We start from the raw sequence: 24,625 nt of genomic DNA on the forward strand, positions 1-24,625 counted from the left end.
CCCCTTCCCTACCAAATTTAAAAACTTGAGCTGGTGGAAATTCTGCCAACTGAAGACTCCCAAAGGTGCTCAAGTCTGCTGGCTAATTTGGAAGTTGGATGCAGTTTCCTGTGTCATTGATGCTAGCACCCACACATGCTCAGTTTTTGGTGCATGTACAATTTTCGGTGCATGCATGGAAACTGAGCATGCGTGGGTGCTAGTGTTGGAAGCTGCAGCTGACTGCCAGCCTGGGGAGCAGAATTCTGGGCACCATTGGATCGGGAGATTCCCACCAGCTACCACAAGGATGCACTGCAGTTGGGCCACTGTTTAATAAGAGTTCATTTATGTAGGTATGTATTTTCTTATGTACGTAAATGACTAAAATACCTGTATATACAAGTCTCAGTCAAATTAATTCAATGCAGACTGTTTTTTGGCTTGTCAGCCTTAATCAGGAGTCAGGTTTAACCAAAGCATACAGAGATAAAATGCAACTGACAACAGAAGAGTAGATACAAACTTAATATGTGGTTCCCAAATTCACCATGTGCAGAGAAACCATCACTATGTGATACTATAAAATTTATGTGTACAGAAAAAATGTCAGTCTGTGCTGAGTTAATTTGGCTTGGACTTGTATATACAGAGCGTGCAATAAAGGTTACGTGTTTTACAAGACAGTGTCGTCTTGATGCTTCAGGGTCTTCCACTCCTGTGGCTGTTTTGTTTGTACTGCTTTGTGGAAGTTTTTTGTTGTCCTTATTGTTAATTACTTTTAAACCAGGAGCGTAGCAAGTTCAGAGTGTGACTTGTGCTGCCCTCAAACGCTGCTGATGCGCCCCTGCCCCAATCACTTTGAGAGGGAAGCCAATGGAAAGGGCGCAATTTTCATACCCTGGCTTCCCTTGCACCCTGTGCGGCAACACTTAGCTTACTACGGCCCTGATTTAAACACAATGGGGTAAGTATTCAGCCAGGGGTGATCAGTGTTTTTTTGTCTGTCGCCGGCTATATTCCTGAATATTCAATGTTGGGCATCGGCAACTCCAACCCGTGATCTTCAATGGATGTTTGACAGACATATTCAGACACTCTGGCTTTTTAGGTATGATATGTAGAATTTAGTCCTATATACATGTATAGGCATGTATTTTTTAAATAGATGGCATAATATAATAACTGCATATTTAATAAAACAGTAGGAATGTTCAGTTTGGGTGCAGAACTTGGTGAGTTTTTGAACATTTGCACCTTTTATAACATGATCCCAGGATTATGTTTAGATGGTTAACAATCAGTTGTCCAAAATGCAAAAAAGTAGCAATGTATACATATCAAACAAATACCAAAAACAATGCTCACAAAGCTTTATAAAATCCATAGAAAGGCAACATCGCCATCTTCTTGATTGATGATTGATGATTGTCAATTTCAGATCATTAAAATATATGACTATGGCCTGACAAACTGTACCAAAACCAAAAATTGTTGAGTTTGGGCTGAGGTTTTCGATTGCAGTGCCTCGTCACAACATTTTAGCCCCTCTCTATTGGCCATGTTATGTCTTTTTTCAGCACAATACATATACCGGTAATTAGTTATACAGATTTGTTTGAGTTTCTGTTTGTTGGAGAAAGTGAAGATTAACTGCATGAAATAATTTGTCATTCGCTGATCAATGACTGGCTTCATGCTTTGGATATGCAATAGTTCAGTTCCAATATTTCGCTCCATTTTATTTTAATGTTATTGCATTTGTGCACATTGAATTCTTCTTATCTTAAGCATCCAAAACAGCAAGGAACATTTTTGAATAATCTGTAGTACTCCTCTTGGATCTGAAATAAAAGCAATGCATAAGTAATTACATTAATTCCAGAATGTGCATATGAATTGTTACTCATGACCTAGTGGATGAAAGGAAAGGCAATCTGTGATGGGGATTAAGCAAGGTGTAAATATCTGAAGACCGCCCGAGTGCCAGTTGTTATTTCTTTTTTAAAAATAAGGGATAGAGAATATTTAGCCCATGGTGGTGGGCGGCTTGCAAGCCACTTCTAGCCACAGACTGAGCTAACCCTGGGGCATGAGTGGCACTGAATATCTAAATATGTCTACTGACCCAGAAGTTAACTGGGCTCTGGCTGATATTCAGACCGGTGCCCGCTTAACTTGCTGTATAAAGTTAACTTTATGTGGTTACTTATCTGGTTAGTGGACCACATATGACCACTAACCCACTAACCTAGCCATTAGGGGATAGAAAGGGGCATAATCGAACGTGAACGCCTATCTCCATGGGCGTCTATGTCCGAAAACGGGTACGTGAAGAGGCGTGACAGACCGTATTTTTGAAAAAATTGACATTTTTCAGCTGGGCGTTTGTTTTTTTTAGCGATAATGGAAACTAAAAACGCCCAGCTCAAAAACGTCCTAATCCAAGCCATTTGGTCGTGGAAGGGGCCACGATTCGTAGTACACTCGCCCCCCTGACATGCCAGGACACCAACTGGGCACCCTAGAGGTCAGTGCGGTGGACTTCAGACAACGCTCCTACATGCATAGCTCCCTTACCACGGGTGCTGAGCCCCCAACCCCCCTCCCCCAAAACCCACTACCCACAAATGTACAACACTACCATAGCTCTTAGGGGTGAAGGGGGCACCTACATGTGGGTACAGTGGGTTTTGGAGGCCTCCCTTTACCAGCACAAGTGTTACAGGTGGGGGGGGGGATGGGCCTGGGGCCACCTGGCTGAAGTGCACTGCGATACCCACTAAAAGTGCTCCAGGGACCTGCATACATGCAGGCCTCTAGGACTGGTTGCTGCTATATAACATTGGCACACCAGTTGACACCTGAAGACTAATCTCTCCGAAAACGACCTTTATTGGAATAACCGCATTTACTCACAGTTAACTGCAGATCAGAGGTTGTGCCCCACTGGCAATGAGTCTCCCTGGTACTGAGATGAGCAGTAGGTCAGAGCTGGCAGAATGCTGTACAATGCCCTCTTTCAGCCACATTCAAGGGCAGAACTAAGTTCTGTAACGTGGCTAACACAGGAAAGGGAACTAAAACTGGCTTACAAAAATGGCCACTATCTCATGGACTACCGGAAACAAAATAGGGCACACTCTGACCCAATAAGCAGGGGGAAAAGCACCATGGGAGTAGAGCCTACCAACTACCAACATCGTGAGCATTTGCCACAAGCTAGTGGAATCACGGAGCCCAATACCCTACACCCACCACAATGCATTGCTGATGTGACTCTGCAGTGCCCTTAACAGAAAAGGTGTCACAGTCACCCGAGAGCCACATCAGAACCAGAGAAAGGCTGTCACAGGATAGAACACATTCTGCTGTCATAGAGGTGGGTACGGCATTTGAGGCTGGCATAGAGGCTGGAAAAAAAGTTTGTAAAGTGGGGTTTTTTTGGTGGGAGGGGGTTAGTGACCACTGGGGGAATCCGGGGAGGTCATCCTCGATTCCCTCCAGTGGTCATCTGGTCAGTTGGGGCACTTTTTGAGACCTGTTCGTGAAAATAAAGGGTCCACAAAAAGTGACCCAAAATCGCAGTAAAAACGCCTTTTTTTTTCGATTATCAGCTAAAGACGCCCATCTCTCCTCGGCCAATAACCACGCTGCAGTTCCGCCTTCACCACGTCTCCAATACGCCCCCATCAACTTTACCCATTTCCACGACGGATTGCAGTTGGAAACGCCCAAAATCGGCTTTCGATTATACCAATTTGAGTGCCCACGGGAGAAAGACGCCCATGTCCCGATTTGGGTCGCAATATAGGCGTTTTTCTCTTTCGATTATAAGCTGGAGAGGGTTATTGGGGATGTTTAGCAACACTACTCAGTTAAGTGCCAGTGAATATCTAGGACTGTCAAACTCAGCAGGGTTTAACTGGGCAAGAGTCTCACCTCTCTGTAAAACCTTTTGGAAGTTCCATTTTTTAGGTTGGTGTGCTTGGTGATATATTGATCCACATTTTTACAATAGTTGGTCCACAGTTGTGGAGCTCCTTATCTCTTGGGCTCAAAAAAGTGCAGAGTTTTTATCTTTTCAAAAAAAGAGTTGAAGACATGTCTGCTTATTGAGGCGTATGGTAGAGTCTGAAATTGATTTCTTGCACAGAATCAGGAGAAAATGAGTACTTGAACATTTGAGTAATGATTTTATGTATGCTGTATTGCTATATAAGTTGTTTTATTATGATCTTACTGTATGTGTTCTATCTGTAATCTCCTGAGAATTGTATAGATCATACAGAATATAAGTATTTTTTAAAATTTAAAAAATTAAGGGGCCCTTTTACAAAGGCACTTTAGGCTCTATGTGTGTGCAGGTGCACCAAAATGAGACTACCGTCAGGCTAGCACACCTTCCTGGGAGTAATGCCTATACCGCCGGGACAAATTATTTTTTATTTCCTACTGTGTGTGGCATTTCGGCATTAATTGGCAGTTGGCGCGCACCGAACGGTCACCACATGTGTAGCACGAGAGCCCTTACCACTAGATCAGTGGGTGATGTTAAGGGCTCAGGTCGTAAATAGGCATACACTTTGAGGGGATTTTGGAAGGCAACCAGCTAATTTTATTTTGTTTGTAGATACCACTACTGTGTTCTGATTTGTATGGCAAAAATTTAACCAAAGTTACATTTTTTGCAGTTACAGAGGGGATTCGAGTTGGTTACCACATGCTAACTGCTATTTGCACACTCTTCTTACCTTGATGGGAAACCACAAGGGCAGTCAGAGACAGGGCCTTTCTTGGCTCCCTTCTGCAGTGGCTTCTTTTGCTGGTCCAATTAATACTTGTTTTTCAGCATGAAAGAGAATTGGGTGATACTTCAGAGTGAGCCCTGCTGGATATTGCAACTGCATGTGGAGGGCAAGAGTGATCACTGGGGCATGAGATGACTCTAAGCCTGGACACGCGAACCTTAACCTCTTTGCCAAGAGTGACTAGGTCACCTACTCAATGGAATATAGGGTTTGCTGCAAGAAGTGTGGGCTGCTGGTGAATAGGAAGGAAGTCTACACTGGAAGCTGGATGTGATTTTGTCATTGCTGGACAGTCTTTTAGAGCTGAAGAGGAATTGCAGACTCAAGATGGAGGAGTTTGACTTCAGATCCCAAACAATACTGGAGATAGGACTGAGGTATAAGTCTCCCAGGACATACAGGAATGTCCCAGTTAACTCCTGCATAAACCCACGGTAATATCTCTTGACTCTATATGGCTTTCTATATCTGACTCTACAACAATCTTTCTCTAGTTATTAATAATTTAACTCCTCATTTAAATGAGACAGAAAATAAAGTTAATTCTTTGGATTTGGAATTACCTATTTTAAAAGCTACTGTGGGACATATACATTTGGATCATGAGAATGTGGCTCAAAAACAAGCAAATCAATCATTATGTGTTACAGATTTAATAGCAATGCAATCTAAGACAGAGAATATTGAAAATGCTATAAGTAGTGTAAATCTGAGAGTATTGAATATTCTTCATGTTCAAAATATATCAGCAAATGATCTAAGGCATACCTGATTGAGATGACATATATCTCTTGAATCGATTCTGCTGCTTGTTAAAGGTTATTACTTGCCAACCCAGATAAAGGGAAGGCACGTGCAAAGTGGTGAACTAATTTTGGATTCTTTGGTACCTAGAGAAGTTGAGGAATCTTCTGATGGGTTGTCTGAGAGTTCTGCTAACTGGCTAAGCAAGCCCATAAAGTTAGGATAGTAAAACAGCTTTTAGTGGGCACTAACCATGTAGATGCCCATAATATTTCTTTGGGCATCTACATGGTTAGCACGCACTAATTTTTAGCCCTGTATGTGCTGAGTTAACTGGGCACCGGTCTGAATATTGGCCGGTACTTGGTTAACTTCTGGGTCAGCGCACATAGTTCGATATTCAATGCTGGGAGCTGAACGTGCTTGGTATTTAATATCCAGGGTTAATTCAGTCCATGGCTCCCAGGTGCTATGAATAGTGCAGCTTGCTAGGTTGCAAGGTGGATTGCAAGCTGCGTTATTAATATATCGCAAGAGTGACTAACCTTTGGTACTGAGATACTGTAGGTGTCACTCCCAAAATAATACATCATGTTCTATTATCCACAGTTTAAAGGTCTTTCTTACAAATCAATCCTTGTTGCAGGCTTCACACATCGAGTACCAAACTATAGAATTCTCTACCCAAGTAATTAAGGTACTTAGATTATCCGAGATTCCATAAATGACTAAAGGTCTTTCTATTAAGTACATATCATATCAAAAGACAATAAACTAATGTTGCTGTCTCTCTTATATGTTTCAACATAACCAATACTCTAGCCTAGCTTCATGACACACGCAATTATTCTTAATGTGTTAAACGTTATAATTAATTATCTGACAGTATCATATTTTTGGTGTTTTTCTTGAGTCACATTGAACCTGAGCTTGTTTGGGATAATGTGGGATACAAATCTCATAAATAAATAAACAAATAAATAAATAAATAATAAAAGCCCAGCTTAATGAACTAGCTTGCACATCATTCAGTTTGAGAGTCACATGTAACAGCTTTACTCTCAGAAGAAACATGCATGAAGATTTGCTACAAAAATTACAAGTTAAAAAAAAACTGCTTACCTTCCTAGATAAAACACACAAAAATATGAAGATGAACATTCCTTGAAATGCATTAACAATTGTAAAAAGATATGCTGTAACCACAGAGCCATGGACAACGTGCAGAACTCCAAATATCCAGGTAGCACCAAGAAGGAACAACAGAGCAAGAGCACCCCTTGCACATGACCTAGGTGAAAAGAATAATAAGTATATAGGAAGTGAGTATCTATATATAAATTGTTCTATCTGCATGCTCTAGTTCAGATATCTAAAGGATTAGGCTTACTGTGGATTTGTGGAAAATGCTTAATGCATTGGTACTATGACGTAGGATTCTATTTATCAAGCTATATTTAAATCCATGCTAATGCCTGATTTTAACACATCTAATGGCCATATTAGCATAGCATTTACAAAACAATTATAGGCAAAATGTGCCTGTGAAAATTAACATGCACATTAATAGAAAAAGTTAACGACATTTCTTTTATTTCCAGTGATTTTCAAGGTGTTTCACTCTGGACAATCTCTTTATCTTTCTCATCTGCTGACACCTTACGCATCACTAAGAAGCTTATTTATTTTATTTTGTTATATTTGTACCCCGCGCTTTCCCACTCATGGCAGGCTCAATGCGGCTTACATGCTTAAGATCTTCAACCCGTGGAGGGGCATAATCGAACGCGAACGCCCATCTCCATAGGTGTCTATGTCCGCGAACGGGTATGTGAAGGGGCAGGACAGACTGTATTTTTGAAAAAAAATGGGCGCCCATCTTTTTTTTCGATAATACGATTTGTGCCCGGCAAATGCATCAGATTTGTGCGGATTTGAGCTGGGCTGTTTCATTTTTCAGCGATAATGGAAACCGAAGGCGCCCAGCTCAAAAATGAACAAATCCAAGGCATTGGGTCGTGGGAGGGGCCAGGATTCGTAGTGCACTGGTCTCCCTCACACGCCAGGACACCAACCGGGCACCCTAGGGGGCACTTGTAACAATTAGAAAAAAAAATTTAAATACCTCCCAAGTCCATAGCTCCCATCCCTTGGGTGCTGAGCCCCTCAAATCCCCCCAAAACCCACTGCCCACAACTCTACACCATTACCATAGCACTTATGGCTGAAGGGGGGCACCTACATGTGGGTACAGTGGGTTTTGGGGGCGGTTTGGAGGGCTCACATTTACCACCACAAGTGTAATAGGTAGGGGGGATGGGCCTGGGTCCACCTGGGTGAAGTCCACTGCACCCACTAACAACTGCTCCAGGGACCTGCATACTGCTGTGATGGAGCTGGGTATGGCATTTGAGGCTGGCATACAGGCTGGAAAAAAAAGTTGTTAAAGTTGTTTTTTTATGCTGGGAGGGGGTTAGTGACCACTGGGGGAGTCAGGGGTGATTATCCCTGATTCCCTTTGGTGGTCATGTGGTCATTTAGGGCACTTTTTTGGGACTTGTTCATGAAAAAAAAGGGTCCAATAAAAATGACCCAAATTCGCGCTAAAAACGCCTTTCTTTTTTCCATTATCGGCCGAAGGTGCCCATCTCTCCTGGGCTGATAAACACGCTCTAGTCCCGCCTTCACCACTGCCTCCGACATGCCCCCGTCAACTTTGCCCGTTTCCGCGACAGATTGCAGTTGAAGACGCCCAAAATCGGCTTTCGATTATACCAATTTGGGCGCCTTTGCGAGATGGACGCCTATCTCCTGATTTGGGTCGAAATCTGGGCGCCCATCAATTTCAAAAATAAGGCTGATAATCTGTTACTAGTAACTTCTTTGTTTCGCTACAGCCTGCTCCAAGATTTTTGACGTAGATTGGCCTCACCTTTGGAATTCCCTTCCACTTCATCTTTATTTCAAAACTAATCTTGAGGCGTTCTTGTTTAAGGATGCCTCTGGATCTGAGCCCTTTTGACCCTTAGCTCTGGTTTGGTAGTTTGTGTGGCTGTGATGCCCATTGGCATTGCAGTACAACAGCTCCTTACCACAATTCTTCATTTCCACTATTTCTGCCCTATTATTATTGTAGTTCGTTTCCACCTTTGAATTTTGATGATTGCTCAGATGGTATATACGTATGATGCAGTATATCAAGAGTAAACTTAACTTGAAACTTGAAAACTTGATTAACTTTTATGATATTCAATATATCTAGTTTCTCAATGTAATAGACTATTAGGTAATTTGCATGGTTTTGTATGTAATTAGCTCATCATTAATTTTGTGTCAATTTAGATTTAACATATGTTGGGTGATTACATTGACTAATGCAAGCAGTTAGTACTTTTTATCACTTGAGAGGCATTTAATATGCATTAACATATCAGTAAATAGACCTCATAAGACAATTCTACTACTGGGCACTTCCATTTACAGTAGGTGCCCCAAGGATGAGCCATAGGAGTCTAACGGAACATGGGTGCCCAAACTCCATTATAAAATACTAGCATAACCTGTGAGCACATTTAGTTGCTCACAGTTACACCCAAGGAGGTTTTATGACAGGAATTGGCATGACGTTAAAAGGCTGAGGCTGGTCTCTATCCATTCCACCCAAGGAAGTTTTATTTCTCCGCAGTGCAGCCACTGCTATCGTGGTACACCCAAAAACAATGAAATTGATAGGCTGACAACCTCTGCCTATTGGCTTCAGCCCACATAATGGGCCAGATAGGCTTATGCTGCCTCCTGTTATCAAGCCTCCTTGGTTACACCAGCCGTAAACAGGCATCTAAATGTGGCAAGGGTATATAACAGGGAGCCTCGCTCCTGCCCCTCCAATTCTCTGCCCATGTGTACGCCCACCTTACATTTGCGTTCTATAATTCTTAACCACACCCTCACAGAATAGCATTTAGAGCACTAATGCATGTATGTAAGTGCTAGTTTTTTGAGCATATACATGCGCATGGGGCAATTCTATAAAGAGCGCAAAAAAGTAAGTGCTCAAAATCTGTTCACTAATACCTGACTTCTATATATGGTGCCCAAAGCTAGGTGTAGATTTCCATGCGTGGTTTCCATTTCCACATATAACTTAATAGACAAATTGGCTATTAATTGGTGCTAAGGTTCAATTGACCTTAACAAGAGTTAATTAGAGCCAATTAGTAGCTATTGTAAACAAGGCTCCTACTGGCTAAGTCCGTGAAGCCCCCTCACCACCAGCACCGAGCTCTCTGTTTTCCTCTTTATGTGTTTCTTCTTCTTTCTTGGGCCTGTTTTTGGGATTTGCAACCCAGCCCTCTTTTCTTCACCAGCTCAATAAAGTCCGGCTGTTTTTAACACAGTCCAAGTACAGCCAGGCTTCTCTCAGCACAGTTCAATGGAGCTAGGCTGTTTCAAACACAGTCCAAGTACAGCCAGGCTTCTCTCAGCACAGCTCAATAAAGTCAGGCTGTTTTTAACACAGTCCAATTACAGCCAGGCTTCTCTCAGCACCAGCTCAATAAAGTCAGGCTGTTTTTAACACAGTCCAATTACAGCCAGGCTTCTCTCAGCACAGCTCAATAAAGTCAGGCTGTTTTTAACACAGTCCAATTACAGCCTGGCTTCTCTCAGCACAGATCAATGGAGCTAGGCTGTTTCAAACACAGTCCAAGTACAGCCAGGCTTCTCTCAGCACAGCTCAATAAAGTCAGGCTGTTTTTAACACAGTCCAATTACAGCCTGGCTTCTCTCAGCACAGTTCAATAGAGCTAGGCTTTTCGCGGGCTCAAAGCCTTGGGTCCCACCCTCTGGGTCAGTCTCTATTCTCCTGACCTCCTCCCGCTTTGACCCAGGCCTCTCCCCTATACCTCCAGTGCTGGCTGAGCCATAGCCAAGAGCTCCATGGGTTCGTCTAAGACCAGCTCAGCCTCCTCTTGCTCCATCGCCTCGGGTTCCATCTCTCCCCCTCCTTCAGTAGCCCAGTCCATTTTCTCCTCCCCCCCCACCCCTTTTCCAGCTGATTACACTTTTCTTCATTAACTCTGCTAGGCTGCTTTTCCTTCTCCTGCCACCGGTTCCACCACCTCCTCCACCAGGTGGGAGAATCAGCTTTTCCTTTTCCCTGGCGGCCCTCTTCTGGAGCTCCTTGGTTCTGCACCCTACTTCCCCTCCCCCGGAGCTCTCCTGTGGCCTTCTGGGAGTTGTAGTTTCCCATCTTTATGTCCCTTTTGGGCAAAACCTGAGCATCCCTAGGGTCTTCCCTCCTACCCTCCGGCTCTCTTTTCTCCGGTGGGTAGCTGGGGTCCCTCTTCCTTTCGGCATATTCCTTACACTATGCACAAACATGCCTTGCATCCTATTCTATAACCCATGCACCTAATTTCCATCATGCACAACTCCAAAGTGGGCATGGTCATAGGAGGGGCATGGATGCATCAGGCAGGGCCGCCGAGAGACACAGCCGGAGCCATGGCAGGACTGGACCGCCATGTGCACGTGTGCCCCCACCCCCTGGGACGCTGCTGCCTACCCTTGCACCTTTCTGTCTATGATTCACTGCTGCACTGCTCTCTCGCTCTATCCTCTCCTGCTTCAATGTTCCTGTGTGTCAGAAGTCAGGACCTGGATGATTGCAGGGATAGAGCTGGGACTGATATGGTGATGAGGTGCAGTGGAGGGTAGATGAGGGTTAAGAGGGTGAGTACAGAGGATGGGAATGGTGGACTAAAGAAGTGGGTGAAAGATGGGGGAGGGGTTTAGGAGACTGGGCAAGAAAGAGACAGAGGTGGCAATGGGAGTGCTGGAAATGGAATGAGAGGGAGATGAGAGAACAAATGGAAAAGCCACCCTGGAAAAAGATTCAGAAGACTGACATATGCTGAACAGGAACACAGATGCTAGACAGGACAGATGGTACACAGAAAGAAGATGGATGGCAGACGTGGAGGGGCATAATCGAATGCGAACGCCCATCTTCAGGGGTGTCTATCTCCGATAACGGGTACATGAAGGGGCGAGACAAACCATATTTTCGAAACAAATGGGCGTCCATCTTTTTTCCGATAATACGGTTTGTGCCAGCCAAATGCATCGGATTTGTGCGGATTTGAGCTGGGCGGTATTGTTTTTCAGCGATAATGGAAACCAAAGGCGCCCATCTCAAAAACGACCAAATCCAAGGCATTGGGTCGTGGGAGGGGCCAGGATTCGTAGTGCACTGGTCCCCTTCATATGCCAGGACACCAACCGGGCACCCTACGGGGCACTTGTAACAATTAAAAAATAAAAGTTAACTACCTCTGAAGTCCATAGCTCCCTTCCCTTGGCTGCTGAGCCCCCCAAATCCCCCCAAAACCCACTGCCCACAACTCTACACCATTACCATAGCACTTATGGCTGAAGGGGGGCACCTGGATGTGGGTACAGTGGGTTTGGGGGCAGTTTGGAGCGCTCCCATTTACCACCACAAGTGTGACAGGTGGGGGGGGGGGGATGGGCCTGGGTCCACCTGGCTGAAGTCCACTGCACCCACTAACAACTGCTCCAGGGACCTGCATACTGCTGTGATGGAGCTGGGTATGACATTTGAGGCTGGCATACAGGCTGGAAAAAAGGTTTTAAAGTTGTCGTTTTTTGGGTGGGAGGGGGTTAGTGACCACTGGGAGAGTCAGGGGTGGTCATCCCCGATTCCCTCCGGTGGTCATCTGGTCATTTAGGGCACTTTTTTGGGACTTGTTCGTGAAAAAAAGGTCCAAAAAAGTGACCCAACTTCGCGCTAAAAACGCCTTTCTTTTTTCAATTATCAGCCGAGGATGGCCATCTATCCTCGGCCGATAACCACGCCCCAGTCCCGCCTTCATCACGCCTCTGACATGCCCCCATCAAGTTTGGCCGTTTCTACGACAGATTGCAGTTGAAGACTCCCAAAATCGGCTTTCAATTATACCGATTTGGACGCCCACAGGAGAAAGACACCCATCTCCCGATTTGGGTCAAAATATGGGCTTCTTTCTCTTTCGAAAATAAGCTGGATAGAGAGAGAAGAAATGTGAAATAGATAGGAGATCTAGGAAAAGCAGATGAGACACGGACTGAATCAAATGTGAAAATAAAATAGACTACAAAGGTAGGAACAATTATTTATTTTTGAATTTATTGGTTGGAACATGTCAAACTTTGGAAAATATGCATCTCTGATATTTTGTATTTCCATTTCTGTTTCTCTAGTATTGCTGTATATGCAGAGTCTGACTCCTTGTTTTCCAGTTGAGATTTTTGCCTTTGTATTTCTATACTGGTCTGTGAGTCCTTGTTTTATATTTGTTGATAGACTATCTGTGTTTCTCATGTGTGAGCAAGGTGTGTTATTCTGCTAGGCTAGCATGTATTCTATATACTGCACCTAAATCTGGGCGCTACATATAGAATACACTTAGGTGGAAATGTTTTCCATGCAGATTTTTTAAATATCATATAAAGAATCTGGCCCAAAATACATGCTAAGGTAGCTTTCTAGAAAGGCTGTTCATGCAAAAATGTCGATATAGAATTCCATTTAGCATATATCATCGTGGCCCCTTTACTGAATTCCCCCTTAAGATAGTATTCTATAATAACATCTGGGCTCCCAGATCCAGTTATAGAATAGAGACTAACAGGCTTATTTTCGAAAGAGAAGGGCGCCCATCTTTCGACACAAATCGGGAGATGGGCGTCCTTCTCCCAGGGTCGCCCAAATCGGCATAATCGAAAGCAGATTTTGGGCGTCCTCAACTGCTTTCCATCGTAGGGACAACCAAAGTTCCTGGGGGCGTGTCGGAAGCATAGCGAAGGCGGGACTGGGACATGCTTAACACATAGGCGTCCTTGGCCAATAATGGAAAAAATCCCCTCCCACCCTAAAAAAAAGTTTTCAAATATTTTTTCCAGCCTCTATGCCAGCCTCAAATATCATACCCAGCTCCATGACAGCAGTATGCATGTCCCTGGAGCAGTTTTAGTGGGTACTGCAGTGCACTTCAGGCAGGCGGACCCAGGTCCACCCCCCCTACCTATTAAACTTGTGGTGGTAAATGTGAGCCCTCCAAAACCCACCTCAAACCCACTGTACCCACATCTAGGTGCCCCCCTTCATCCCTAAGGGCTATGGTAGTGGTTGGGAGTGGGGTTTGGGGGGGGGGTTTGGGGGGCTCAACACACACGGTAAGGGAGCTATGCACCTGGGAGCTTTTTCTGAAGTCCACTGCAATGCCCAGCATGTGAGGGGGACCAGTGCACTACAAATGCTTGCTCCTCCCATGACCAAAGGGCTTGGATTTGGTCATTTCTGAGATGGGCGTCCTCGGTTTCCATTATTGCCGAAAATCGGGGACGACCATCTCTAGGGACGACCATCTCTAAGGTTGACCTAAATGTTGAGATTTGGGCATCCCCGACCGTATTATCGAAATGAAAGATGGCAGCCCATCTTGTTTCGATAATGCGGGTTTCCACGCCCCTTCGCAGGGACATCCTGCGAGGATGCCCTCAGGAAAACCTGGGCACCCCGTTCAATTATGCCCCTCTAAGGGGCCCCTTTTACTGAACTGTGTAAATGTCTACGTGCACCCAACAAATGCCAAAATGGAGTTACCGCCCGGTTACCGCCTGGCTCTTGTGGTAATTTCATTTCTGGTGCGTTTCCGATACACACGGTTGAAAAATAATTTTTATTTTCAGACGTGTGTATCGGACGCGCGCAAAGTGGCATTTGATGCGCTTAGGTCATTATCGCCCGGTTACTGCATGAGACTTTACTGCTAGGTCAATGGCTGGCGGTAAGGTCGCAGACCCAAAATGGACGCGCAGCAATTTTCATTTTGTCGAACGTCCATTTCCGGCAAAAATGAAAAAAAAGGCCTTTTTTACAGGCGGGCTGAGAAATGGATCGGCGTACGCCCAAAACCCATGCCTATACTACCGCAAGCCATTTTTCAGCGCACCTTAGTAAAAGGACCCCTAAGTTGGCATTTGCGTGCCAACATTTAGGCACCAATACACCATGAAAAAGGCAGACGTAAATGTTGGCACCTAGGCATGCTACTTACAGTATTCTATAAGTTTGGCTCCCAAGTATGTGATCCTCCCATGCCCCTCCCAAGTCAAGCCCACATGCTTTCCCCTTTTGCAGTTAGGTGCTAAAGCACTTGGGCACTCACTTATAGAATAATGGTTAAGTGCAGTTAGGTGCTTAAATGCTGTTTACCTTTGTTTGGATACCTAACTTCCATTTGAGTGTCTAAAGTTAGGTGCCTAACTTGCGGGGCACTAGATTGAATTAGGGCGCTAGTGTTTTGCCAACTGCCAGCCATGCTTTTGTCTAGATCACATAAACAGTCTAAACTTTGGTATTGTAGGTATATGGTTTGTCCTTTAGGGTGTGCTACAGTACTGTAAGCACAAAATCCCATTTAAAATAAGACACATTAAAGCACAGAAAATCTGTAAATATGCTTTCCCCAGTGAAGACCATTACCATATGATTAGATTTTACATCTAATGGTTGCATAATTCCCCATGGTCAGACATGCAGTGTGCCCGTTACTATATGAGGTATTCTTTATAAAGACATTTTTTTTTAAATTGCCAAATGTTCCTAGGTCAGTCCTTGCACATGTTATAAAAGGCCTAAAATAGTTTTCTTTAAAGTTCAATTGAAAAGTGTTGGAACTTAAATTGTACTATGTTTGCTCACAAAGACCAAAAGGGGCTTGTATGTATGTATGCATACAGTTATGTACACCGCTCACTGCCAGACCATAATGATTCATTTCAATTAAACCATATATAATGTGCATGAATTTATAAAAATATCACTTTCTGGTGAACAAGGCATTCAAGGTATGTCCGAAAGTGAATTCTTCAATGCTTTATTAGTTAGTCCCTGCCTCCTCCATGTGCCATTTCCAGAGCGCCGGTTTTTAAATAAATTTTCTGTACAGATTACCTGGTGGTAATTGGGCAGCACCGTGTGTTGCCCGGTTACCACTGGGATAGCGTAGGAGCTCTTACCACCTCCTAAATAGGTGACGGTAAGGGCTCCCCTGGGAAATGGCTGTGTGACAAATAGTTAACTTGTTGCACGGCCATTTTGTTTAAAACAAAACAAAATGCCTTTTACTCGCTGTGGTAAAAGGGGACCTTGGCATGCGGCAAACCCAGACGGCGATGCCACCGTGGGTCCCTTTTACTGTAGTGTGGTAAAAGGGGCCCTTAAGTAGTTAAGGGGTCAGCTGTGGTAAAAGTGGACTTAGTGCACCCTTTGCTGGGTTTTTCCTATGTGCTAAGCCATTTTTAAGCATCTACAAAATGACCAATTTTCTATTTTGAATATTAACAGCCATGTGTTAATGTTGCCATTAGTATGCAGTCATTAAAAAAAATGTGCCATGTGAGCAGCTACCGCCACCCATTTTGTAAGCAGTAAGGGCTCACACGATAATCCTGTGCTAACCAGTTAGCACAAGCTAATGTGGATACAGCTTATTAAAATGGCCTCTAAACATTTAGATGATATTTTACTAAGCTGTGGTAAGCACAGACATCCTGTGGCAATTTTTGTTTGTGTGTGTGTTACCCATGTGCTAAAAAATAAAGGGGTCCTTTTACTAAGGTATGCTAACAGATTTAGGGGGTCTTTTACAAAGATGCGCTAGCATTTTTAGCGCACTCTAAAAATAAGCATGTGCTAAACACTAGAGACTCCCATATATTCCTGTGGACATCTCTAGTGTTTAGCGCATGCTAATCATTTGCACCAGTGCTTTTTTTGTGCAGGTACGGGCCGGTACGGCGTACCAGCATCTTTTTCCTGAGGTCCGGCTCACTTGCCCGCTCCCTTCCGTTCCTGCTCCCGTGCTCCAAAATCTTTTACCCGAAGTTGTGATTCTCCTCTCTCCCCTGCCCTCCCCTCCATGTCCAGCAAGTCTCTCTCCCCTCCCCTCCCTGCCCTCCCCTCCCCTCCATGTCCAGCATGTCGCCTCCCTCCCCTGCCCTCCCCTCTCCAAGTTGCGGCGAACCGGAACTGAAGGCAGTGCAGTAGTACTCACTGAGGCAGGTACGCAGGCAGGTTCGTCTCCTCTCGCGTTGCTTCCCTCTCAGTGCTTCCTGCCTTCGAGGGGTGTGTCTAGGGTGGAGATTGGGTGAATTCTGTGCTAATCGGTTAGCGCAGCTACATTGGCGTGCACTAACCAATTAACACATGCTTAGCACATGAACCCTTAACTCCTACATAATGGGTGGCTGTAGGAGCTCATTTGCTAATGGCCACACGCTACTGGGAAACTTAGGGGCCCTTTTACTAAGCCGCGTAAGCGTCTATGTGCGCCCAATGCGTGCCAAAATGGAGTTACTGCACGATTCTGTGGTAATTTCATTTTTGCTGCATGTCTGATATGTGCAGCTGAAAAATAATTTTTATTTTCTACCGTGTGTATCGGACACACGCCAAGTGGCATTTGGTGCTCGTAGGTCATTACTGTCCAGTTACCGCGTGAGACTTTACCGCTAGGTCAATGGTTGGCGGTAAGGTCTCAGACCCAAAATGGACTTGCGGCAATTTTGATTTTACTGCCCATCCATTTTCAGCAAAAAATTTAAAAAGGCCTTTTTTACAGGTGTGCTGAAAAATGATTCTGCGCACACCCAAAACCCACACCTACACTACCACAGACCATTTTTCAGCACGCCTTTGTAAAAGTACCCCTTAGCACGTGACCATTAATGAGGGAAAATAGAAAAATTGGCTATGTTATTCCTGGCAGTAAAATTGGCCTTAGCACTTAGGGATGACCCATGTAAACACACACTAAGGCTACTTTTTTTTACCACAGTTTGGTAAAAGGACCGCTTAGTGCATGAAATGTGAGGAAAAGCAAGCAATCACACAATGGCTAAGTCAAGACTACGAATGCAATGCATTAGGACTGCGTGAAGGTTTCCAAGCAACACAAACAGTAAGTTATTTTCAATGCTCCCTGTAGTATACTTTAGTTGCTCCTGTGCAAACAGTTTTCAAGGTCCCTATAAATCAGTTTTAAATAAGGGGAGCTGATGGAAAAATCACAGTAGCATGCAAAGTGAAAAAAAAAACCTGAAGAAAATATGGACCTGGAGCAGTGAACCCCATTACGCCATTTCTTTATAAATGAAACACAGTGTGATGATACTGCAACTGTCAAACAAAATACAGCATGGCATGCCTTTCTGTATCAAGAACAATGGCCTTATTCTCTGTGGGAAAGACTCTTTGAAAATAGGGCATGAAGAGTCTGAGTAGAAACAAAAAGCAGTATCCTCTCTTTAACCTCAACTGACCCCTTTTGTAGGGTAAAAAAAAGCACAGTGGTGATATATGAAATTAATACAGGCACTGTCCTTGAAACCGTAGAAACAGTGCAGCGTTTGTCTTTTGGGGCCTCACTCTGTTTTTCCCAAACAGTTTTAAAAAATAAACTTACCTTACATTTTCATAGCAGTTAACTTCTGGTTTTAGCATTGCAGTATGACGAAACACTTTGTAAATGATCACCACAAAAGCAATGAGATTAACCTGTGGAAACACATTTTTGAATTCAAAATGAGATTTTTTTTATTTTCCTTTTAATTCTAGCACTGGAAAGATCTTCATGTTATATGGAAATACTCCAGTTCACAATAAATACTTGTGTTTAAATGCAGTACCAGCCTTACCAAATGCAGGGCCCTTTATGGACCAGTTTGGGAGACCTCCCTCCCCCACCCCTAGTCTGGCATGTCCCCCTGCCTCTGAATTCCTCACCTTCAAACATGTGTATCTCCACAGAAGGTTGAAGGCAGCAGCGATTTACATAGGCCATCTGGCACCCTGCTGAACCCTGCCATTGCAGAAGCAGGAAGTTATATAATATGGGGGTGGGACACAGCGGAGAGACTGCGTGGTCTGCTGCACATGACATATGCATATGCAACTCACTGCCGTTGCCCTGAGACCTGTATGGAGAAATGCTTTTTAAAGGTAGGGTGTAAGGGTGGGGGTTCAGAGACAGGGGAACATGGAGCCTTGCTTAAGGCTGGCCCTGATCTAATGCCCCCTGGACCCCACCACAATTGTCTGTTCTTTGTACTGAGAATGAGAAACTAGATCAAACAGTAAAGCATGGGTACTTCATCCTCATGGTATCACTGCCAGCAGCATGCAAATATTTATTGATTTTTTATTGGCAAATCTCTCTGCACCAATATATTTTAAACATAGATTTAAATACCTGAAGGATTTCTCAGCTTTAGTAATAAACAAGTGCCTGTTGCTGTCAAGAAAATCGATGCCATAATATGACTGCAAAGCTTTTTGGTTTTATAGCTTTTAAATGGCATGGAAGACTTTGGGGCTTACATGAATAATTAAGTGGATTTTCTTTTTGCTTTTGGTGTTGTTTTTCTGTAAAATAAAGCATTACACTATTTTTTTTAGAGGGGAACCACTTCTAAGTGATAGGTTGAATAAATTCTTTTATGATAAAGACTATTTTGCAATGGTCAACAAGAACAAGTGAGCCAGGAGAAGGGATGGTAAATTCTTTAAACGCTATGCAATAGAAAGTAAAAATTCTCTATTTTTTTTCTTTTTCCCACTTCATTTGCCTTTCTGGTTGGTGTTTTCCTCAGTTTTGATATCTATCTATCTATCTATCTATCTATAGATGTATTTATTTATTTATTTGTTGCATTTGTATCCCACATTTTCTCACCTTTTTGCAGGCTCAATGTGGCTTACAGTATGCCGTAGTGGCAATCGTCATTTCCAGAATGAGAAATACAATGTGGAACTTCATTAACTACACAAATGATAGAGTAACTTATAGAGTAAGTTAGATAATCAGTTCATTTCCAGCGTGAGAGATTAGTTGATGAAGCGTTAATGTTCATTATTAACAGGGCAGTTTAAGCAGTCAGGTATAGAGAATTCAATTTTGTCTAGTTCTGGAAGAACTATAGATATAGATATAATATAGATATAGATAGATATAGATATAATATTCTGGAAGAACTATAGATAGATAGATAGATATAATATAATATAATATAATATAATATATATTCATGCTATTTTATTCCTGAAGCACATAAAGAACTCAGGGGTCCTTTATTATTAAGCTATGGTAAAAGGGGGCCTGCGCTAGCATCAGCATGTGTTTTTGACACATGCGAGGCCCCCCTTTTACTGGTCTAGGTAAAAGGATGTCTTTTTTTGCGGACAAGAAGTGACCATGCGGTAAGTCAACCGCTTGTCATGCGGCCATTTCTTGGGAGAGCACTTATCTCCCACCCATTGGGGAGGCAAAAAGGGCTCCTGCGTTAACCCGGTGGTAACTGAGCAGCACACGGCATTGCCCGATTACCACTGGGTAAGCACCGGGGCTACAACAATAGAAACTATTTTTGTAGCGCTGGAAATGGTGCTCGCAGGGGGTGGGAACTACTGCCGGGCTCCTACGGTAGCCCATTGGTAGTTCCAAAATACCTGCACAGTATGCCCTGGTGAACCTGAAACTGACTTCACCGGGAAGTGAGGAGAAGTAACAGGAGGTCAGTTTCCTAAGACAGTGTTTCCCCAAGTCAGATCCTGGAGTACGCCTTGCCAGCCAGGCTTTCAGGATATCCAATGCAATGCAAATCAAGTTCATGCATATTCATTGTGAAGTCAGTTTCAGGTTCACAGGGCATATGGTGCAGGTAGTTGGTGTAAATCCTTGTGCCCAACATTGGGTGTGGATCCTGGCGCTAAGCGCTATTCTATAAATAGCACCCAGCTTTGAGCACTGTTGATAGAATAGGGTTTAGTGCGTATATTTTTTGGTGCCCAAATTTGGGTGCCATTTATAGAATTGAGGGGCCCTTTTACTAAGCATCAGTAAGCCCAATGCATGCTTACTGCTTGCTATTTTGGAACTACCACTGGACTACTGTGCGCAAGTCAGAGCATGCTAATTCATGCATGAACCTCCAGATTCTATAAAGGCTGCCCAAATTTGGTTGTGATCCTGAGTTGTATGTGCAACTAAATTAGTTAATGAGCCATTAAAACTTAATAACTGGCTGCTAAAAATCAATTATTGGCATTAATTAGCACTAATTTAGCGTTACACACACAACTGCCTATGCATGATTCTATTAGAGTGGAGGAGTAGCTTAGTGTTTAGTGCAGTGGCCCTTGATCCTGGGGAACTGAGTTCGATTCCCACTGCAGCTCCTTGTAACTCTGGGCAAGTCACTTAACCCTCCATTGCCCCTGGTACAAAATAAGTAAACTGCTTTGAATGCAGTTGCAAAAACCTCAGAAAGGTGGTATATCAAGTCCCATTTCCGTTTCCCCTTTCCCTTAAAAAATGCACCTAAATTCCTTCACATGCAATCAAAAAGGGAGTGTGGCCATGGGAGGGGCATATGTGGGTCATGGGCATTCCCAAAAGTTACACACAGTGTTACAGAATTGGAGGGATGCATGTGCAACTTGTAAATCAGGATTTACACCTGGTTTCAGCAATTATTTTAGTCACTGAATTCGGCGCTATGTGGTATTCTATAAAGAACACTTATCCCGACTGCTCTTTAAAAACAGCATTGAGCATTGATTTTTCCCAGCTGTCAAACATGGGTGCCATTTACTGAATCTGGTTCTAACTGCATAACCTGTTTTAAGGCAGGAAATGCACGTGGACAGTGTGTAGTTACTTATCGTGTGCTATAATTAGCACAGATAGTGTGACTGCTCTTATCTCCTTCCAAATAAGAAGTGGTAAGTGCATCTACACTGTCAATATGCTTGCTGCATGGTGAAGACCTTTTCTGTGTGGCAGTGGCATTCCTTGGTTGGCTGCCACCCTGGGCAGATTGCCGCTGAACACCCCCCCCCCCCGGGTGCAGCATCGTCTGTCCCCCAAGGAGCAGCACGACACCCCCTGGGTGCAGTGTACCCCCCCCGGCGCTCACCTCTAAGCTCTTCCCCGGGTGCATTCTTTTAGTGCGTGAACGCTCCTGCGGTAGAAAATACAAAAATATTTTCCACCGTGGGAAACAGTGCGCACCAGCTTCGACATTACTGCCGGGTGGGTGCACTAACCAGGCAGTAGTATCGATTTGGCATAAACACCAGTTGGCGCAAGCTGCATGCTCACCACACAGGTAGCATGCGAGACATTACCGCTAGGTCAATGGGTGGCGGTAACGCCTCAGGCCAAAAATGGATACATGCTGGTTTCAATTTTAGCACACGTCTATTTTCCAGCCCCTTAAAAAAAGGCCCTTTTCCTAGACAAGGTAAAAAATGGCCTAGCGTGTGCCCAAAAGATACGCTCACACTACCGCAGGCTACTTTTTATCATGCCTTAGTAAAAGGACCCCCTGAACTGGCTATGCGTTAGCCATCTTCATAAACCCAGGAATTCAGTGCCAGTGCCCGGACATGACTCAGCATTGAATTTCCAGAGTTAACCACGGCAGCGGTCAGCAAAATGTTGATCATTGCTAGCTGACTATTGGGTCCATACCGATTATTTATCTTTTTCAGAGTAATTTTATAAATCATTTTTAGCATGTAATGTATACACACATACAAATACACACATACAAATACACACATACAAATACACAGGCTGACAAGAACGTATGGACACAACACTATGACCGATGATGTTTTCTGAACATGAAGTCAATGTATTTCATGGGATTATCCATGATTAGATATTTACTTAATACTAATGGTCTTTATCTGCAGAAATTGTGTTGGATTTTCCCTATCATTTGGAAGAGTTCTGTGTATCAAGATGTGTTGTTAATGCTCTTCAAATTAATATTAGAGTTTGTTGGGTGCTTACTTTATAAAGACATAACTAATCCATCATACCTTTACTACAATAGAGATAAACAACAAAAGCTATACTTTATGTTTGTTAATTAATCAAACTTTGTTTGAGCGTTAATTAGGAATTTATACTGCCAGTACTATCTTCTCAAAGCCTAACCATACACTTAACGTAACAGCTATGTTATACCAGAGGAAAAGCCTCAACAGACTCCGTATTTTTGGCTATACAGCACAATAGTTTCAAGGAGTTCTATCTGTCACCATAGGCAAAAACCTCCCGGTTATAAAGTCAATCTTTAAATAGCTTTAGGTGAAAGCACCACTCATCTTATCAGTCATTTCATTCTCCTGTCACCACTCTGTCAATTCCACTGCCGACAATGGCCCAGGTTTCGGACTCACAATCTCTGTTGTCCTGCTTCAGGGTCCGTGGTAATTCAAATTTATAGCTGTTCAATCTCCCGGACCCCGAAGCAGGACAACAGAGATTGTGAGTCCGAAACCTGGGCCATTGTCGGCAGTGGAATTGACAGAGTGGTGACAGGAGAATGAAATGACTGATAAGATAAGTGGTGCATTCACCTAAAGCTATTTAAAGATTGACTTTATAACCGGGAGGTTTTTGCCTATGGTGACAGATAGAACTCCTTGAAACTATTGTGCTGTATAGCCAAAAATACGGAGTCTGTTGAGGCTTTTCCTCCGGTATAACATAGCTGTTACGTTAAGTGTATGGTTAGGCTTTGTTAATTAATCAAAACAGATGTTTTTATAGAAATACTAATAACGGGACCATCTGAACATAGGCTTCAAAGTTCATTCACGTATTTGTCAAAGGCCAACAGCCTTTTGTAATTGTAACTATCAGTTTCTCTTCTTCTGCAATAATATTTATTTTTGTTTCAAAAATCTTATATTTTTACTAAAAAAAAAAAAAATCACTGCTTTCCAAAATAAATAATTCTCCAAAAACAAAAGTACTTAGCTTAACAATGAGCATAACAACAGGTAAAAGCATGCATTACTATTATTATTATTATTGCTATGATTACATATGTTTTAATTTAGGAGCATAAATGTTAGTTTTTCATTGTTTACATTTGTTGTAGTAAATGTGTGATGGATTAGTTTATTTTTGTTTTTACCTTTTCTTGGATGCTTTTTCTGGATCTGTTGATATTTTATAAAGAAACATACATTGGGGCTTCAATTTGGCAGTACCGCTGATTATTGGCCCTGATGCTGTGTAATGGTAGGGCAGTCCAGAGATGGAGTCGAGGAGGAGCTGGCTAAGCACACAAGACAGGCCAATCTTTGCCCACTTAGCTATGTAGGTATATGGGAAAAAGCACCCACATAACTTCTGAGTTGATGCCTGACCCTGGATATTCAATGCTGGTGCCTGAACATGACCTGGCATTGACTGTCTGAGCTTAAATCTACCTGCAGCTGTCAATAACATAAAAACCACTGACCACTATGGGATGAATATCAGCCTGCTACTTTTTACTGACATATTTGTGGAGGAATGGTCTAGTGGTTAGAGCACTGATCTTGACATCCAGAAGTGCCCAGTTCAAATCCCACTGCTGCTCCTTGTGATTTTGGGCAAGTCACATAGGGGCCCTTTTACTAAGCCACGTATGCGTCTACCTGCGCCAAAACAGAATTACTGCATGGCTCTTGCAGTAATTTTATTTTTGTCATGTGGCCAAAAAATAATTTTTATTTTCTGCCACGTGTATCGGATGCGCCAAGTGGCATTTGGCGCGTGCAGGTCATTAGCGCCTGGTTATTGCATGAGACTTTACCGCTAGATCAATGGCTGGCGGTAAGGTTTCAGACCCAAAATGGGCATGTGGCAATTTTCATTTTGCTGCACGTCCATTTTCAGCAAAAATTTTTAACAGGCCTTTTTTACAGGTGTGCTGAAAAATGATTCTGTGCACGCCCAAAACCTGCGCCTACACTGCCGCAGGCCATTTTTCACCACACCTTAGTAAATGGACCCCTTAACCCTCCATTGCCTTAGACCTTAGATTGTGAGCCCTCCAGGGACAGGGAATTACCCAGTATATCTGAATGTAACTCACCCTGAGTTACTACTGAAAAAGGTGTGAGCAAAATCTAAATAAATATATATATACATTTTTTCTTATTTGTGGAAACTTGA

General features: G+C 43.3%; 1 protein-coding gene across 1 annotated transcript in view; it reads right to left on the reverse strand.

The window, feature by feature from the left end:
• Positions 1-1,337: 1,337 nt before the first annotated feature.
• Positions 1,338-24,625, reverse strand: part of ADGRL4 (adhesion G protein-coupled receptor L4) — a 211,668-nt gene continuing 188,380 nt past the window's right edge. Inside the window, exons 15-17 of the mRNA XM_030206932.1 lie at positions 18,068-18,159; positions 6,657-6,825; positions 1,338-1,823 (exon numbers count right to left, since the gene is read on the reverse strand). Coding sequence (XP_030062792.1) covers positions 1,761-1,823; positions 6,657-6,825; positions 18,068-18,159 — 324 coding nt within the window. The 3' untranslated portion in view covers positions 1,338-1,760. The remainder of the gene's footprint in view (positions 1,824-6,656; positions 6,826-18,067; positions 18,160-24,625) is intronic.

The sequence above is a fragment of the Microcaecilia unicolor genome, chromosome 6, assembly GCF_901765095.1.
Source record: "Microcaecilia unicolor chromosome 6, aMicUni1.1, whole genome shotgun sequence".
In the NCBI taxonomy this organism is placed as follows: domain Eukaryota; kingdom Metazoa; phylum Chordata; class Amphibia; order Gymnophiona; family Siphonopidae; genus Microcaecilia; species Microcaecilia unicolor.